The sequence below is a fragment of the Ranitomeya imitator genome, chromosome 10 (assembly GCF_032444005.1).
Source record: "Ranitomeya imitator isolate aRanImi1 chromosome 10, aRanImi1.pri, whole genome shotgun sequence".
Classification (NCBI taxonomy): domain Eukaryota; kingdom Metazoa; phylum Chordata; class Amphibia; order Anura; family Dendrobatidae; genus Ranitomeya; species Ranitomeya imitator.
Window position 1 is genome coordinate 43,119,650 of NC_091291.1, and position 15,977 is coordinate 43,135,626.

General features: G+C 40.5%; 1 protein-coding gene across 1 annotated transcript; it reads right to left on the reverse strand.

The window, feature by feature from the left end:
• Positions 1-273: 273 nt before the first annotated feature.
• On the reverse strand, positions 274-15,022 carry LOC138651190 (neuronal pentraxin-1-like). The gene is made up of 5 exons (XM_069741223.1): positions 14,063-15,022; positions 10,096-10,276; positions 7,315-7,562; positions 936-1,115; positions 274-693 (listed from the first exon to the last, which is right to left on the reverse strand). Exons 1-5 carry the CDS (start codon positions 14,927-14,929, stop codon positions 484-486), a joined length of 1,686 nt encoding a protein of 561 aa, XP_069597324.1. The 5' UTR covers positions 14,930-15,022; the 3' UTR covers positions 274-483.
• Between the last annotated feature and the right edge of the window lie 955 nt (positions 15,023-15,977).

A 15,977-nucleotide genomic window follows, 5' to 3' on the forward strand; every position in this document is an offset into this window, starting at 1 on the left:
GAAGGCCCATGAGAGCCCTAAAGATATTGGTTGGGATTGACTAGTAGACATGAAATGTGTATGGTCAACCTCATCCAACTTATCTCTATAGCAGGCATCAATTCAGAATATGCCACATCGATCTCGAAGAAGTCATTAGAAGAGCATTTCTCAGATACTTCCAGAAGATCCTTTAGAGCTCAATCTTCAGTGTTTTGAACACAGTGTATAAAAAAATTATTCCAGTATTAGACTTGCAGTACCAAAATGCGAGTGGATACTATGCAAACCGCATAACATCTATAAAATACTTTATTATAAAGAAAGCGTTGGATTAGGATCAAGAATAAATATACAATACATGAGTGTCACCAGGTTGTTGAGGAAACAATGGTAGACAATGATGTCTACTCCATTAGAAGAATAAGTCATTGGGGTATGGAGAAACCATTCCATGTCTGGGCTCCGTTTCAGAGCATGCTGCCCGTGGAGGGACTCGTCATGTCATTGGCAAGAGTTGAATGGTAGTTTGGTCACACCACCGTGGAGCTCCAGGGATGACTCGATCCACTCTATGACATCACCAGTGGAGTGGGCGGCGCAGGTCGCCAGCTTGTAAATCTCACCAGAAGTTAAGACGTGGCTCCACATATCAAAGTCAGAGATTTCTCCCACAAAGGCTTGCGTGGAATCAAATCTTCCTCCCAAGGTGTCCTAATTGTTGGAAACACAATTCAATCATGATCATCAAATATGAATTACTTTGCATAAAGATACTTTATAAGCAACGTCATCAAAATCTGTACAGCTTTGAAAAAGGACCAAATGAGAAAAATATTTATGGCTGAAAAAAACATGAAAAATAATTTTCACATACTTTGCAATTAACATATTATGTTATCTTCCTTACAGACATTTTTGTAATAAATTCTAAAATATTTTAGTTTTTTTTTTACCTGTTCTTGTCCCAAAATAAATATTCCGCCGGGTTTTATTGGGTGCCAAGGTGCCAAGTTTTCACCGTTTCCACGCCTCACGCCATCCAGATATGACTCCCATAATCCATCCCTGGAAGACCAGGTGACGCAGACATGGTGCCATTTAGCATCATTAATGGCTAGTGGGAGAGTCACAGCCTGTATCAAAAAAATATGTATTTTTATTATACGTACAGTATAGATAAAAAGTAGATTTGCAAGACTTTGTCACAACTATGGGAAGATTTAGTCCTAAAGGGAACCTGTCACCAGGTTTCTCCCATATAAAGTAGGGCCAGCACATGTACGTATGTTGTTGTTTTTTTTTACTAAAATGCACATTTTATATAATAGGGGCTAAAAATAATTTTTACTGTTGGGTTTCATTAAAAATGTTGCACCATTTGCCTATTACATGCTGCTCTTTATTGATTTATTGCTCTTTATTTCACTGCACATTCAACTTTAATGTGTTCTGCGGTCAAAAGGGGAGCTCAGAAAAAGACAGATAAAAGAATTATGGTATACCCTCTCCATAGGGCCGTCTAAGTGGCAAATTCTCAATTAATGCATTATGCAGCCAGCAATGGACAGTGCAATACAGAGACTATAAAAAGCAAATAGCACAAAATTTGTAATGAAACCTAATTGCAAAGCTAATATTTATCCCAAAATACATGGATTTAAGTATAAAAAAAAGTTGTTTTGAAAGGTGACCTAATAGAAGTTTAACAGAAATCTCCCTATTGATTCAATACGCCATTATAGAGAAATTTCCTGAAGTATTTTTACTAAGAAAATTGCCACTTATGGTAAAAAGCTATTAGGAGAAACTACCTTAACATTTTTTTTAATTCTAAAGGGAACATATTACCTGTTTTTTGCAATATACTGTAAGCAAAAGCCGCCATCTTTAACTACACTTGTGCTGCAGTCATTTATTTTTAATACGCATTGCTTATATAGCTCTATCATATTGTGCAGCATACTACAGACATTATCATCACTGTCCCCATTGGGGCTCACCATCTAGATCAGTATGTCTTCGGAGTGTGGGAGGAAACCCACGCAAACACGGGGAGAACATACAGACTCCTTGCCGATGTTGTTCTTGGTGGGATTTGAACCCAGGACCCCAGCGCTGCAAGGCTGCAGTGCTAACCACTGAGCCACCGTGCTACCACAGTTCATCTCCTGATCTGTACGCTAATCAGAACAGACTAGTCCGATTGGCATCTCTGGTCTGTGGTCTGCGCCTGTTATGGCTGGCAATCAGGCAACACAGCGTGCAGTAATCAGCGCACATACAGAGATCTGGCAATAACCCAAAACAATAGGACGAGCTCTGAGACGTGGAATCTCTGTAGACTGCAGTACCTGATCTATCCTCACACAACTGGAAGCAGCAGTGGATTGCGCCTATCAACTACCTATGCAACTCGGCACTGCCTGAGGAGCTGACTAGCCTGAAGATAGAAATACAAGCCTGACTTACCTCAGAGAAATACCCCAAAGGAATAGGCAGCCCCCACATATAATGACTGTTAGCAAGATGAAAAGACAAACGTAGGAATGAAATAGATTCAGCAAAGTGAGGCCCGATATTCTAGACAGAGCGAGGATAGCAAAGAGAACTATGCAGTCTACAAAAAACCCTAAAACGAAAACCACGCAAAGGGGCAAAAAGACCCACCGTGCCGAACTAACAGCACGGCGGTGCACCCCTTTGCTTCTCAGAGCTTCCAGCAAAAGATAATAACAAGCTGGACAGAAAAAACAGAAAACAAACTAGAAGCACTTATCTAGCAGAGCAGCAGGCCCAAGGAAAGATGCAGTAGCTCAGATCCAACACTGGAACATTGACAAGGAGCAAGGAAGACAGACTCAGGTGGAGCTAAATAGCAAGGCAGCCAACGAGCTCACCAAAACACCTGAGGGAGGAAGCCCAGAGACTGCAATACCACTTGTGACCACAGAAGTGAACTCAGCCACAGAATTCACAACAGCGCCTCCTCTATCAGCAGAATCACTGTCCTCCTGCCTTGATTGATGTGGATGATGCATCCTAGAGTAGTGTTGAGCGATTGTGCTCGGCACTGCTTGTTACTCGATCGAGCATTAGTGTGCTGCGGCATGCTCGTTACTTGGCTGAGTATCAGGGATGCTCGAGCGCAATGTTCAAGTCCTGGTCCATCATGTTTCATGGCTGTTAGACAGCCAATCAACACGTGGTGATTGCCTGCCATACACAGTATGCAGTAGCCATGTTAGCTTCTGCTGGATTCAGGTGAGCCTCCCTCAGATAGATACAGTGGGGCAAAAAAGTATTTAGTCAGTCAGCAATAGTGCAAGTTCCACCACTTAAAAAGATGAGAGGCGTCTGTAATTTACATCATAGGTAGACCTCAACTATGGGAGGCAAACTGAGAAAAAAAAATCCAGAAAATCACATTGTCTGTTTTTTTATCATTTTTTTTTGCATATTATGGTGGAAAATAAGTATTTGGTCAGAAACAAACAATCAAGACTTCTGGCTCTCACAGACCTGTAACTTCTTCTTTAAGAGTCTCCTCTTTCCTCCACTCATTACCTGTAGTAATGGCACCTGTTTAAACTTGTTATCAGTATAAAAAGACACCTGTGCACACCCTCAAACAGTCTGACTCCAAACTCCACTATGGTGAAGACCAAAGAGCTGTCAAAGGACACCAGAAACAAAATTGTAGCCCTGCACCAGGCTGGGAAGACTGAATCTGCAATAGCCAACCAGCTTGGAGTGAAGAAATCAACAGTGGGAGCAATAATTAGAAAATGGAAAACATACAAGACCACTGATAATCTCCCTCGATCTGGGGCTCCACGCAAAATCCCACCTCGTGGGGTCAGAATGATCACAAGAACGGTGAGCAAAAATCCCAGAACCACGCGGGGGGACCTAGTGAATGAACAGCAGATAGCTGGGACCAATGTAACAAGGCCTACCATAAGTAACACACTACGCCACCATGGACTCAGATACTGCAGTGCCAGACGTGTTCCACTGCTTAAGCCAGTACATGTCCGGGCCCGTCTGAAGTTTGCTAGAGAGCATTTGGATGATCCAGAGGAGTTTTTGGAGAATGTCCTATGGTCTGATGAAACCAAACTGGAACTGTTTGGTAGAAACACAACTTGTCGTGTTTGGAGGAAAAAGAATACTGAGTTGCATCCATCAAACACCATACCTACTGTAAAGCATGGTGGTGGAAACATCATGCTTTGGGGCTGTTTCTCTGCAAAGGGGCCAGGACGACTGATCCGGGTACATGAAAGAATGAATGGGGCCATGTATCGTGAGATTTTGAGTGCAAACCTCCTTCCATCAGCAAGGGCATTGAAGATGAAACGTGGCTGGGTCTTTCAACATGACAATGATCCAAAGCACATCGCCAGGGCAACGAAGGAGTGGCTTCGTAAGAAGCATTTCAAGGTCCTGGAGTGGCCTAGCCAGTCTCCAGATCTCAACCCTATAGAAAACCTTTGGAGGGAGTTGAAAGTCCGTGTTGCCAAGCGAAAAGCCAAAAACATCACTGCTCTAGAGGAGATCTGCATGGAGGAATGGGCCAACATAACAACAGTGTGTGGCAACCTTGTGAAGACTTACAGAAAACGTTTGACCTCTGTCATTGCCAACAAAGGATATATTACAAAGTATTGAGATTAAATTTTGTTTCTGACCAAATACTTATTTTCCACCATAATATGCAAATAAAATGTTAAAAAAACAGACAATGTGATTTTCTGGATTTTTTTTTCTCAGTTTGTCTCCCATAGTTGAGGTCTACCTATGATGTAAATTACAGATGCCTCTCATCTTTTTAAGTGGTGGAACTTGCACTATTGCTGACTGACTAAATACTTTTTTGCCCCACTGTATATTCTGGTCTGGATTCAGAATTTGTTGTGTGTAGGTGCTTACCTGGTAAAGAGAATCCCCCTTGCCTCCAAGCATGAAGCATGATATCGCCCTCCTTGAAAGGAAGGCAACATCACTGTAACAACTGGTTACCTGGGATGTTGTGTGTAGGTGCTTACCTGTTATGATCCGGTGACCTTGGAGCTGCATGAGAACTTTCACTGGAGAAAGTGGCCACTATACTGACCGCAAACCTGAACTTAACACCACAACTAGAAGTAGCCGTGGAGTGTACCTAACACACCTAGACACCTCGTCACAGCCGGAGGACTAAATACCCCTAAAGATGGAAATCGGAATACTGTCTTGCCTCAGAGAAAATCCCCAAAGGATAGACAGCCCCCCACAAATATTGGCGGTGAGTCGGAGAGGAAAAAACATACACAGGCAGAAAAAACAGGATTTAGCACAGGAGGCCACTCTAGCTAGATAGGACAGGATAGGACAGAGTTCTGTGCGGTCAGTATTAAAACCCTTCAAAAAATCCACAGCTGAATATACAAAAAACTTCCTACATCTAACTAAAGATGTAGGAGCGTATATCTGCAACTCCAGTGAAACCAATCAGACTGAGAAAACACAGACACGGTCTAATCTGGACAAAAGAAAAACAAATGAACAGTACTGAAAATAAGCACACTGCATGTGTGCCACAGGAAAAGAAACAAACACTTATCTTTGCTGAACTGGCAGATAAGCAGGAGAGGCCAGGCAGAGATCCAACACTTCCAGAGAAACGTTGACAACTGGAAAAGGCTAAAGGACCCTGCACACCTAAATATCCCAGTCAGAATTGTAATTATCCAATACACCTGGCCAGGACTGCGAGTCAGAAACAACTGCATTCCCACCAACAACCACTGGAGGGAACCTAAGAGCAGAATTCACAACACTTACCTGGTAAAGAGAATCCCCCTTTCCTCCAAGCATGATATAGCCCTCCCCGAAAGGAAGGCAACATCACTGTAACAACCGGTTACCTTGGGTGTTACACTCCCTTAAAGGTTCCCTTAAGGTTATCGGGCCTCACCGTCGCTGGGTCATGAAGAGCGCAGTCTGCAGAACCCAGCAGCAGCACAGTCTGGAAGTCCAACAGACTACAGCGATTCTGGCAGGACACGATGATTGCTGAACTGCCAGTCATGGTGCTTCGTGAGACCCAGGAGGTTGTGAACTGATCATCACTAGTCCGATGTCTTCCACAGATCACCGGGAATCTTGCGCCTGCACAGGTGTGCTTTCCTCTGTCCTACTAAGGCAGTGCTCCCCAACTCCTGTTTTCAAGAGCCTCCAACAGGTCATGTTTTCAAGATTTCCTTAGCACTGCTTGGGTGATAGAATTATTGCCTGTGCAGTTTCGGCAATTATCACCTGGGCTATACCAAATAAATCCTGAAAACATGATCCATTGGTGGCTCTTGAGGAATAGAGTTGAGGGGCGCTGTACTAAGGGCAGAGAAAAGTTCAGTAACGCGCTTGCAATGGTGCCAACTTCACTTCCAGTTGAAAGATGCCAACGAAAAGTGAGACTGCGCAGGCGCAAGATTTTGATCGATCTGTGGATGATATAGGACACATCATCCACATCAAGGCAGGAGCATGGTGTTTCTGCAGATAGAGGCGTCACAGACCACAGACCAGCATCACCCATTGGACAGCACAGTGCTGAGTAGCATATACGTAGTGCGGAAGTCGTATTAAACGTATTTTTTGGCATATGCAAGGGGGATTAGTATCTTATATACAGGTTGGTGTACAGTGGTAATAAAGCAGTTAAAGGGGTAAATTAGTTTAAATTGGGAAAACCTGGCGACAGTTCCCTTTAAAGGGCTTATTCAGGCATGCCATTTTTGCGCCCAACTGCTATCCATGATTTTCAAGGATCAAAATCGACAACGCAAGATGACATCTAAGTACAGTCTGATTTTCACTGACTGTCAAAATGGAGAAAGAGGAAAAACATTTTTTTAATTTCTCTGCATACGATAAAATATAATGACACTGGATCACTCAAACTATGATCAGAGTCTGATCAGAATAATCGGTCTGTTTTTTCTCATATGTGGAAAAATCAGACGTCTGAATGAGCTCCTAGTCAGAGACGGTTTTCTAAAGGCCCCAAACATTTTTGAACTCACTGAACAGATAATACGCAAACCCACAAATTACCACATCATTAAAACCAACTCAACATAGTAATAAAATTTTGCTTTTAAGTTATTTGAAAAATCTAAAATGCAAATTAAAGTCATAACATTAACTTTGCTTCTATGCCGTTTAACAAAAAAAATTCAGGTTTTACAATTACATTTCGTAAGTCAATTTTGTAGTTAAAGGTTCAAAATACAATATATCCCAGACAATTAAACATCATAAATATAATAGATGTATGTGATCAATTACCTTGTCGTTAATAAGCAATTCCATGGGGTTGTTTCCCCACTCGATCAGCACTATTTCATTGGCCTGGCCTGGGACAGAATATGAAAAAGGTGTGCCCACTCCCGGGGATGAGGTGGACTTCAACCACAAGCAGATGGTAAATGCGAAGATCTCGTGGTAGAGAGTCCTTTTCACCTTGGCATACATATAATTTGTTCTGAGAGGGAAACTGACTCTGAAATCATTTGACTTTTTCTCCGTTTTGGGTCCTATTGAAAGGTGATAAGAAATGAGGAAGAATGAGTTTGCCATTTAGTCTTACATAAACATGATAGTCAAACATCGAGGCCAATAAAGCCCTTGTTTAATATTTGCTTAACATGTATAAAACTCATCCTATAGTTAATGATTAAGCGTATGAGATGTATGACAAGCAGTATATAGAATGTCGTTACATGGCTTCTGTAACAAATAAGCTGGGCTCAGACCACGTCAAAGAACAAGGGGTTAATCTGCAGGATAAAAGTGTTATGATGCTGTCCATACTGAAAGTATTGCTACCAGGAACAAATAAACTTTATTCCTTCCGGGAGCCGCCGGCTTTCAGTCATCGCGAACATCGGGAACACCTCTATCACTGAAAGCCGGCTGTTCCCAGAAGGTCTAAAGTTAATTTTGTCCCGTCTGCACTTTCAGTAAGGTGACCGGACAGCATTGTAACACTATTAACCTGTTGATTAACATGTGCATGTTAATATCATTTGGGGACATGACAGGTCACCTTTAACTGTTTTTGCGAGTTTTTAGAGCAAAAAGTTACACATTTCTCGAAATGTGGCAAAAATTGCGTAAAAAGTTCTGTCGTATGCAGAATCACTCAGGAGGAACCGTAGAACATTTACGATAAATTTTGCAACTTTTTGAAAAGTTGCAAATCATGAATTAGGAGGAAACATCTGAAAACCTGAAACCGCGTCCAGAGTGGTGAAAAGGAGAACACGTAAAATAGACTTAAAAAGATACAAAGGGAAAGGTGAATGTGCAACAATAAAGGCACAAAACGCCAAAATCTAGACAAAACAAAAATGCAATAATGAATCAAACCATACGGCTTTGTCAGGGGAACATCTGTATCCTATTTTTATGGGATTCAAACGGAAGGCCAAGACGGAGTTAGGTGTAAACCCAGCCTTACAATGCGCATTACTGTGTGGAAATGTAATTTTATTTTGCTTGTGCAGCATACTCTTGTACTGTAAGGTAATTTTCCTACGCAGCTATAGAGAGGATGTGATACCCCATGTACATTATCAAGTTTTCCTCTTCAGGATTGTTTTCTGTTTAGCTTCAAATACTCCAATTTGGACAAAGAATATAATTTACATAATGTAATGTTTCAGGTGAAAATGTAAATTGTAATATTCAAGCTATATCCAAGAATGTAGAATCTAGTTTTGAGACCACCTTGTCGTTGGTTGATGGGCAGGCATTAATTGGCCAAATTATGTGCTAAGCGTCTCATTTTTTCCTAGTATCCAGAAGCAGTATTTCTATTCATATTTCATATATTTCACATTGACATGCTTTAGCACTGCAGAGTTTAACTTTTTGTGTTTATTGTATATAGAGGTAGCTGCTCCTAGTTGGCACCTTTTCACATTAGCTTGGAAGTGCCAGTCAGTCTTTTTGTCATTGTATATTAGTTCTCTGACCGAGCACTCCGCCCTTCAGCATGTGGTGGATTTTAATTGCAGTAGGGTCCTACTTACCCCAAAAAAACAGACTTGGAAGAGAGGTAGCCACATCTACCCAGGAATTCAGACTTCAGTCTTAGAGAGGTATTCACATTAGACACATTAGGACCCATCAGTTTTGAGACCACCTTGTCGTTGATTGATGGTTCAAATGGGAAAATATTGTTTACTGATATCTGCATCCATATATAACCCATCAATATTGGCCTGGAAAATTCCTTTAATTTTTTTCCCCAATTTCATTGCAATGTAATGAATTTCAATGAATACAATGGTGGAGCAGGAAGCCATCAGCTCCATTAGCAGCAGGAGCAATGAAATCACTAGATCTCGCCTGCTGCTCGGAACCTCAGTCAGTCTACACACACCGGAGACCAGATCGGCTAATCTTGGGAACGGGCAATGTTTGTATTTTTTCTATTGTGTGAGTGCATTTCTCTGCAAGGGGAGTAAGGTCACCATATTGTATTGGGGGCCACTCTGGGAGCATTGTTACTGTATTGCGGGGTGCAGTGACGACTCTATACTGTATTGGGGCTGCTTTTGGGACATCATACTGGTTTGGGAAGCACACTGGGGGCATTATACTGTGTTGGTGCATTGTGATGGCATGATGATGTTCTGGGGGCACTTGGAACATTATGTGTGGGGGGAATGCACTATGGGGGTATTATAGTATGCATGTGGGGGCACTATATTTAGGTAATTATCTATGGGGATATCATACTCTGTTGGTGGCATTTTGTGGGGCACACTGTAAGAAGGGGCATAGGGCAAATGTCAGACTGCATCAGTAGACATCCTACTGTGCAGATGCAATGAATGGGCAATTGAACTATGAGGGGATACTATGGGGTATCTGTTGGGGCTAATAGTGACCCCACCAAAAGAATTGTTTTATTTGGGTGGAGCGGCCTGTGTTTGGACCACTTGAGTCTTTTGCTATGGGGCCCTATGATTTCTATATACACTCATGCAATTTACGACCTTTGTGATTTTTATGGTCCTATATGTAATTAGATCAAACTGTGTTAATTTGGGGTCTTACCTTTTTCGTTTCCTTGAAGAACATTGTCCATCTTGTGCCTTACGTGGTCTTCATGATCATGGTCTTTCTCATTGTGATCTGTTGTGTTATGACTTTCGTGGAGCTGATGCTCCAAGATACTGATCTTCTTTTGGAGGGTATCTCTTAAAGATGTCGCAAAGAGACTGGAGTTTCTGGTCCTCTGTTAGAAAGAAGAGATAGCAGATGACAACTTCTGCCAGTGGGCATTTGATTAAAGATGGGGGGTTATTTTTTAAGATAGGACTTGTAATCCACCTTCAGGATGCGCTGGTGACGGAAGTGAAAGAAGCCGGATCCACCATCTCTTTAGAAACTGGGAAATCCAAATTCACCAGAATCTTGGTTACTGATATCCCTGTCTGATCACCAGGTATAATTTTATAGTATAAAAGCCATACAAATTGTGCCCAGGTATCTTAGTAGAGCTCTAATACTGCTTCTGCTATCCAACTTATATAAAGGTTTTCCAATTGGTTTGGACACTGTTGGATCTCCTACTAAGTTCACCTTTGAAACCAGCATATCCACATCGATATTCCCTCTCTGAACCCTGCTTATACAGGTACTATACAGATGATCAGGTTTTTAAATACATCAGATAGGGATTATATACATTAGATAGGACTGCTCTATATGGGTATACCTTGACGATTGGTGGAGCAGCTTAGTATACATTTTTTTGCAAAAAAAAGTATCAACTAAATACCCTGTTTTTTCCATCTTTTGACTAGCACTTGCTTATTATTGTGATTTTTTTTACAACAGAGTATTGTTGACCTCACTGTGCTCTTTTGTGTCTTCAAGTTTCTTGGTGGTGTGTGAACAGGTTCCTACAGACTTGTTCAATGTGCAAGTAGCCAATGTGATTCTGGTTCTATAATTGTTCTCTTGTTTCTACAAGACTAGGGAGTCCACCACTCCTTTGTGGGTCATTTGCACTTAAGCTGTTCCATCCAGCATGTCCACATGGATATTCCCTCTCTGAACCCTGCTTATACAGATACTATACAGATGATCAGGTTTTTAAATACATCAGATAGGGATTATATACATTAGTTAGGATTGCTCTATATGGGTATACCTTGACGATTGGTGGAGCAGCTTAGTATACATTTTTTTGCAAAAAAAAGTATCAACTAAATACCCTGTTTTTTCCATCTTTTGACTAGCACTTGCTTATTACTGTGATTTTTTTTACAACAGAGTATTGTTGACCTCACTGTGCTCTTTTGTGTCTTCAAGTTTCTTGGTGTGTGAACATGTTCCTACAGATTTGTTCAATGTGCAAGTAGCCCATGTGTTTCTGGTTCTTGGTTTGGACACTGTTGGATATCCTACTAAGTTCAACTTTGAAACCAATTTTAAGCATAAATATAGGTAGCGTGAAGGTAGTAGTCTCATCGAGGAATATTGTATATATTGTATATATTGTAGGCCATGTATATCTGTGCAGTCTGGTGAATATCAAGGTAATGAGACACCCACTGATCACTAAAAACTCTCTTAGAAGCGCACAGCCTATGACTCTCTATTGAGTCAGTACTCCGCTTTCTCCGAGTTCTCAGACAGGAGCTGAATCCTTATCTGGGAACTTCTAAGCTGTCTTTCAAGCAGCCGTGTGGGTCTTGGGATCCTGATCCTCACCGACCTGAACAGAATTAAAGGGCCTTAAACCATATTAAAAAATGCTAACGTTGTTGCCTTCCATTGCGCCTAGGTCTGAAGTTGAGGAAATCGCTTTAGCTTGAAGGCCATTTCTAACGTTCTACCTTAAAGTTGATCTGTCACAAGATTTCACAATCCAAACTGTAGTACATTAATAAATAGATCTGATAGACATTATGGGGTTGGTGCTTTTACTTTGAAATTCTATGTCAGAATGACTGTAAAATCACTTTTAAAAGTTTTCTTTCTTAATTTTAAAATGAACATTTTATGAACTCGTAAAAAGACGTATTTTTTTATGAGGATGACAATTTTAAAATTCACCAACATCGTCCAGTCTAAGGATGATTTTCATATTGTCTGGGGTTCCTCTCGCAGATCCGCTTTAAAAGTCATTTTATAAAAATAATTACTTTTTCAACCATCTTAGCTACCGGTAATCACCGTTTCAAGATTTTGCAACCCACCATAAGACTGCTGTAAAAGTCTTGTTGTCTTCTTTTCTGCAGGTAGTCAACCGGTAGATGGCCATTTTGCACAAGGGCATTTTTTCCCCCTCAGTTTATATTAAAGCACGTCTCTTATCTGCCAGGTCAACCTGGTACGTTGATTTATTCACAAAGAGACTGGGCAAAGAAAATCTGGCGAAAAACACATCCAATAGCTTTCTACTATTTTGAGGAACCAGTTACGGTATGTTCAAATCAAACATGACCAAAAGCTCTTTTCTGACACCTACCATAGGAGGATAGTCAACCGTTCTTATCGAGTGTTGCCAAGTGTTTTTTTATCTAAAATACAGCAAATTTATTAAAGGTTTCCTCCGGGTTTTATTTTTGGCTTAAAAAGTTGTCCACTAATAGGTGGTTATCACCCAGCATGATCCACTGTGATAAATTTAGTGCATTTTAAGACCATCTAGTCCAAGCTTAGGCTGTCTAACTTTTACCCAGGAATAGTAAATCTGTCCCAGAAGCTTAATGCAAAGAGAGTAGAAAGGAAGTTTCTTGGTATGTATGCTGCTAAACGCAGTTCTTGCCTTAGGAATTTCCTGTTGTTTTTTTCTGAAATTGTATTTTTAGTGCTTTGTATTCAAAAGTTTATATTTTACGTAATTTAATAACATAGACTAAAGTCTGCTATTTACCCAGATAAAATCGTCTGCACCTTGGTGATACAGTTCTTTTACGGAAAAGGGCTCGTAGTGGATTAACAGCTGTGAACTAGGCTTAAACAAAAGGCACGAGAGGTCACAAGAGATTTCTTTGTCTGGACATAAGGACTGAAAATGGCAAACTTTTTTTTTACTCCTAAAGAACTGCTTGAAGAAAAGCAGACAAAGGAAGACAAAAACTTTTGCAGTTTGAGTTCAATCCTAGACAATAACACTTTTAAAACACAGAAAACAAGCCTATCTATCAAAGAAATTCCATTTATTATTGTATGTTTATCAAGTCCCTCATCACTTTTTTTTAAATATTTATCAGTGTATGCAGTCTTCAGGAATACGGTGTACGCTACACTGTACTAGTTACATTATTCTCAATGTATTCATAAATATGACCTATAGAGCTTAACGCTCCCATAGTTTAAAGTTGTGTAAACCAGTTGGATTGGCCAAGAGTCTAATATGTATGGGGGCATCCAACTTTCCCCAATAGTTGAGGTTGGGGCTCTAACCAGTTGAATTTCAGCTGCTGATCCTTTTGTTCAGGTTGGAGATAAACCACTGGCAAAGGAGTCTGAAAATGGCCTTTACACAAAGAACACAATGACACTTGATTGAGATTTCATGTGTATGGGAGGAAGAAGGAGGTAGGTTGGAAGCTCGCCACGATGCATGATGAATAGGTTGAGGTAGGAATGCCAACAGTGGGTGCCGATCCCGCTGGTGAGCACAACCAAAGTAGAGAAATCGTGGAAATGGTCCAGCACAACCAACCAGGTTAAAATAAATATATTAGAAAACCATTCAAATCAGGGAATTAAAGAAATCTGATGTGTTCCTGGCACGACACATGCGCCCATACTCACAGGGCTAATAACTTAGTCTTAGGACAAAGAGCGTGTCTGCCATGCCAGAAACGCATCAGTTTTGGCAATACGACTCCTAGTGAAAAGGATTATTATTTTTCTTTGGTTTTAAATAAAACGCGGTTAGACCTAACAGGACAAAAAATACATTACTGTTTGATTTATCTATATTAAAAACAAATACTAAACAGTTATAGAAATTATGCCTTAGGTTTAAAAATATGTAAGCAAAATCTAGATATGCTACCTGTAAATGATCCAGTCTGTCCTTCAGTGATTCCAGCATTCTCTCCATTTGAGGAGCACCAGGTGGGGTTACTTCTGGGGGGTCCTCCATCGTGTTTGGTGGAAAACTTGATTTGCGATAATTAGAGGCATGAGCAGGCTGTTCCCGGTAAGCCCGATGGTTGATATGATGATAATCATGATCTTTGACATGTCCATGTACATCATCAAAACCATGAGGATGCTCTCTGTCATAACTATGTACTTGCTCATGTCCATGATCCCTCTCATGTCCATAGTCTCTTTCGTGACCCTCTTCCCATTCATGTCCATGTTCTCTTTTGTGTCCATGTTCTTTCTCTTTGCCATGCTCCCATTCATGCCCATGTTCTCTGTCATGCCCTTCTTCCCACTCATGACCATGTTCCCTTTTATGACCATTTTCTCTTTCATGTCCATGTCCACTTTCATGTCCATGGGGACTTTCATGCCCATGAGCGCTTTCTTGTCCAAATTTTTCATTATATCCATGTTCTCTTTCTTGTCCATGCTCAGAAGAATGACCATAGCCTTCGTCGTGTCCTCTATTATGAGGATAACCTTCACAACGACTAACTTTCACAGTTAGCTCTCTGATAGTTTCTCTCTGATCTAGGATTGTTTCCTTCTGATGAACAACTGTCTCACGAAGATGTAGAATGGTTTCCTTTGCTTCTTCTTGCATGCCCACAAAGTGCCCTCCACCACTTGGACTATGACGCTGCACGTTTGGCTGGCAGTCCATATCTAAAGGCATTGGGGTGCAAACAAATTTTGGAAGAGAATATTCTCCCATGCAAATTTGTATGAGTAAAACATAAAGTAGAACTAAAAGTGAGAAAAGCTTCATTTTATCTGAGGAATATATCAGTTTTTGGAGAAGGTGAAAGTATAGTCTTTTCTGACAGGCTTTCTGTCTTCCTGTGCTTCAATTGTCCTTCTTAAGGAGAGAAATGACATTCAAAGGATTTTAAAATCTGACTTGCTGCATTTCTAATGTCACCTCCCTCTTTAATTATCAAATCCTCTTCTGTGGTTAGTCAACTCCTATCTTGTTCTAGCAACTTGGTCTGCAAATGGCATTAGGGAGAAGGCTAATATCCTTAAATCCCTGGGTGGCCCAACCTCCATCCTAGGTGTCCTACATGCAACTGGAGCAGATCAAAGACTCAGGAGGACTTTAAGGAGATAATGCCCTGATAAACTATTTGTGCCCTGAAAAAACTTCTAGACAGTCAGTATAAATCCAGGAAATAAAAAATTGTCGTAATAAATTGTTCTCTAAACAGTAAAAAAAAAAGTCTGTAACTGCTAACATTAATGATCTTTACTCAAAAGAAAGAAGGGAGACGTACAAGAATTATATATGCAAATTGCCTCTTCTGAGAAAAAGAGGACTTAAGGTACCATCACATTTTATAGTGGTATACACTTATGTCCTTTCTATCCATTAGGTCCTGTGGTTACTAACTTGGACAGATACACTCTATGGGTATCTTATTGTACTTATTTATAAACACATGTATTTTCTTTTGGAAAGAAATTTTTGCATTATGATTGTGCCCATATGATGTTATATATTTGAAATGTTATATTGGTTGTTCCTACCTTCTGTGCCAAGATACATTCTAGTCTGTGGGCTGTGTTTTGTACTACCGTCATTACGGGTATTTTTGGTGTATTTTAATTGGTTTTAACCCCTTAGTGACAGAGCCAATTTGGTACTTAATGACCGAGCCAATTTTTGCAATTCTGACCACTGTCACTTTATGAGGTTATAACTCTGGAACGCTTCAACGGATCCCGCTGATTCTGAGATTGTTTTTTCGTGACATATTGTACTTCATGTTAGTGGTAACATTTCTTCGATATTACTTGCGATTATTTATGAAAAAAAC

Coding starts and splice junctions, on each gene's coding strand:
- LOC138651190 (XM_069741223.1), bottom strand. CDS start 14,929: ATGAAGCTTTTCTCACTTTTAGTTCTACTTTATGTTTTACTCATACAA. Junction 10,277..14,062: donor ACAGACTGGATCATTTACAG/GTAGCATATCTA, acceptor TCTTTCTAACAG/AGGACCAGAAACTCCAGTCT. Junction 1,116..7,314: donor AATTGCTTATTAACGACAAG/GTAATTGATCAC, acceptor TTTTTGATACAG/GCTGTGACTCTCCCACTAGC.